Source organism: Chenopodium quinoa, unplaced genomic scaffold, assembly GCF_001683475.1.
Source record: "Chenopodium quinoa cultivar QQ74 unplaced genomic scaffold, ASM168347v1, whole genome shotgun sequence".
NCBI classification, from domain to species: Eukaryota; Viridiplantae; Streptophyta; class Magnoliopsida; order Caryophyllales; family Amaranthaceae; genus Chenopodium; species Chenopodium quinoa.
Genome location: NW_018744301.1, coordinates 522,235 through 525,708, shown reverse-complemented (window position 1 = coordinate 525,708; position 3,474 = coordinate 522,235). Strand labels below are relative to the sequence as shown.

Below are 3,474 nucleotides of genomic sequence, written 5' to 3'. Positions count from 1 at the left end.
GTAGCGGTTAGTATTTTGAAGTGTGTTTGGTAAGTTGGCAATTCATTTAAGTTTAACAGAAAGTTTTTTTTTTTTAAACAAAAATAAAAAGAGAAAATAAGAGTAAGGGAAAGTTCACCGAACCGAGTTGAACTGAACTGAATAAACTGATTGGAGCTGAACTGTACTGAATTGAGTTGAGCTAAAATGAATATTTTATGAAAGAAGAAAATTAGAAGCTGAACTGAAATGATTGGAGCTAAACTGAACTGAATTGAACTGAAATTAAGCTGAAGTGAACCAACTCTTACTAAGTAATATGATAAAAGTTAATAAATTCCATTAGTTTATACTACTTTACCAAAAACGAACGTTTCATATTATTTTAACAAATATTATCTTTCATTTTTATGGTCGATTTCTCTATCTGTCTCTCCATCACATATATTCCTATTTTTCTCCTCATCACTTACACCTCTTTCTCTATCCAAAATTGCATAGAAGTAGTCCATGCAATAGAAAGACTTGCGTAGACCTGGTTTACAATAATATTATTGTCAACATAACGTTTATACATATGTAGCTCGCATTATATTCAACATAGTGACCCCTAATTTTAATATGGTAAACTTTTTTCTAACATAGTTACCTTTTTTAAAACTTGTGTGACCTTTAATATTATTATGTATTTAAAGTATGACATTATGTTGAATAGTGACCTAATTTTAACATAGTGATAATTATTCTTCTTATTGACCATTATATTAAAAATTTCATTAAAAAAAAACTTCTTATAGCTTTTCTAATGTGACACTAACTTTTATTTCAACATAATAACCTTTTATTTTAATATAGTAATTTTTTTTTTATTAATAAAACAATCATATTGAGTCTAATATTGATGGTCCATAATAAATGAATGTTGAACCAGGTCCATTTAAGAATTTGTAGTTACTAAAAAAGTAATTTTTATTTTTATTTATTAACGCTACTATAAGGTAATAACTTATATTGATGTTATAAAAAAAACTAGAAATCATTTCTAACTCTTGTCGCAATAAAATATAGGAAATTTTGACTTTTGCTACCTGTCAAACAGGTCGAATCCACTTTTGCTACCCATCAAAACTTTTATTTTATTTTACTACCTAACATATGCCCTTTTTTTAAATTTTGCTACCATTGAACGGAATCCGTTTATAATTTCGTTACCACCTTCATTACCACTTTCCGACCACCACTCCCTCCTTTGCCACCGTACAAGCCTCCCTGTCAGCCACCAAAATTAAATCAACCACCCAAGAAACCAACCTTGCCCCCTCCCGTTAGCCACCCAGCTCCCTCCCCCGACCGGCGACCGGAAAACCCATCCCACCCCTTTCCCCCCACAAACGCAACCCAACCCCCTCCCTTTTCCCCTGCTGCCCCGACCCTAGCCACCACACCGAAACCACAATCAAAGATCCGAATCGCCGCAACCACCACCACTACCACCACTCTTCTGCAACACTTTGCTCCAAACCCTAACGAATCGACCCGCCTTAACCTTTTCGGCCACCCTAACCCCTAAACCACCACACCGCAACTTTTTCGGCAAACCTAAATTGATTTCTAGACGAGGTTCGATGGATCTGCGATTTGCTCTGATTTCGGGAATTGATATGGGTGGCAGCGATTGGTGGTTTGAGTATCGGTGGTTGGGAATTGATTTTGTGCGGGTTGAGTGAGGAGGTGGCTGCAGGGGTTGCGGTTGTGGGCTGGTATTTGGAGAGGAGCTGCGCGTGGTGGCTGATTTTGTTGCGAGAACGGGGAAAGGGAAGGGGGGTGGGTTCGGTTGGCAGCGTAGGGGTGGGGGAAAAGGAGGGGGGTGGGTTCGCGCCGGCGCCGGCCGAATCTCTAGGCACCGGCCACCGGCAGGGGGGAGGGAAGGGGTGGTAGTTGAGGGGAGGGGTGGGTGGTTTATTTTTTATTTTTAATTTATAATTATTTAAAAAAAAAAACTTAACGGAATTATTAACGGATTCGTTAAGTGGTAGCAAAATTTTTAAAAAGAGCATATGTTAGGTAGTAAAATAAAATAAAAGTTTTGATGGGTAGCAAAAGTAGATTCGACCTGTTTGACAGGTAGCAAAAGTCAAAATTTCCTAAAATATAAAACACTCTTCAGATCATAACATTAAGCTATTTACAGAGAAACAGGACCACATTTTCCATGATCCGAAAAAATATTAATTCTTAAAAACAAAGCTAAATAAAACAAAAACTTCAAGAAAATTACACATTAATCTTCTCAAAACACAGCAGAAGACCCCGTCGTAGAACCAACAGCGTAACTCCTACTCCTAGGAAAAATTCCAAATTTGTTATTTTTCTTATTACCACCTTTATTTACACCAACATTATTACCACCATCAAATCTATCATCAAATTCAATAGGCTTATCTTCTTCGATTTTCGCCATACCAACGCTTGCACTCCTTGGAACACCCTTCAAATTGTTGAAATTATCTCTAGCCTTAAATCTATTATTGTCCGTGTTTGTAGCGTGATTAGACGACGAAAGTGTACGTGTTGATGTAGTGTTTAGATTAATCCTATTCCCTAGCCTACTTGTTGATGCGGCACGTACAAGCTCTATGAAGTCATCGTTATCTCGTGATCGAGTCGAGTTCGAGCTAAAACTTCTCGGTAATGGATCGGCAAATGTTGAAGCTCCACCATAGCATGCTCTATCCGCGTAGTTGTTCATGCTTCGGACGTAAAAGTCTCTAGCTTTTGCTAGAGCTCTAATAGGGATTGTTATAATTTTCATGAACTTATTTTGAGGAGTTTTGCTCTTCATTATTGAATTTGTTAAACTTTGATTTTGTTTGGATCTTTGTTTTTGGTGATTTAATTTAAATTTTTGAGTGGGTTTTAAAGGAGAAGAAAACAAAAATAAAAAGTGGGTTTAGTTGAAGAAATAAAAACAAGAGTTGGTTTAAAGTTGGATGCTAAGAAATAAAAAGGCGGTATGATTTAGGTGTTGGATGAAGATGTATGAACAAATTTAAGGAAATGAGGTAATATAAAAGGAAGGTTAGTGTGTAAAAGTAAAGACTTTTTCCTGTATTAGCATAAAATTATAAGAAAATGCAAAAGTAAAGACTTTTTCAAAGCACACCGGATTAGAATTAAATTGGATAAGAAAAACAAGTGGTGGGCTTGCCAGGGAAATGATGATGATTATTATAAATTATAATCGGAATGTAGGATAAGAATAAAGAATTTGAGAGATTAAAGTGTGGCGGGCACAGTCATTATTACGTGGTCAAATATTGATCACAATGGGCTTTTATTAATTTTTATAACATAATGATGATCACAAAAATGGTGTCATATATAGATAATTTTTTAGGTGTGAAAGAAGGTAATCAAAATCCTACTTACTCCCAAGTCCCAAGTATAAGTGTCAACTAGCTGAGCATCCTCGTGAACCGTTCGAGACTCAACTCG

At 36.0% G+C, this 3,474-nt stretch overlaps 1 protein-coding gene across 1 annotated transcript; it reads right to left on the bottom strand.

Moving 5' to 3' along the window:
- Window positions 1-2,084: 2,084 nt before the first annotated feature.
- Window positions 2,085-3,143, bottom strand: LOC110695491. Its single transcript, XM_021872717.1, has one exon. It carries the CDS (start codon window positions 2,819-2,821, stop codon window positions 2,270-2,272), a length of 552 nt encoding a protein of 183 aa, XP_021728409.1. The 5' UTR covers window positions 2,822-3,143; the 3' UTR covers window positions 2,085-2,269.
- Between the last annotated feature and the right edge of the window lie 331 nt (window positions 3,144-3,474).

Excerpts from the sequence above, each read along its gene's own strand:
- LOC110695491 (XM_021872717.1), bottom strand. The coding sequence starts at position 2,821 with ATGAAGAGCAAAACTCCTCAAAATAAGTTCATGAAAATTATAACAATC.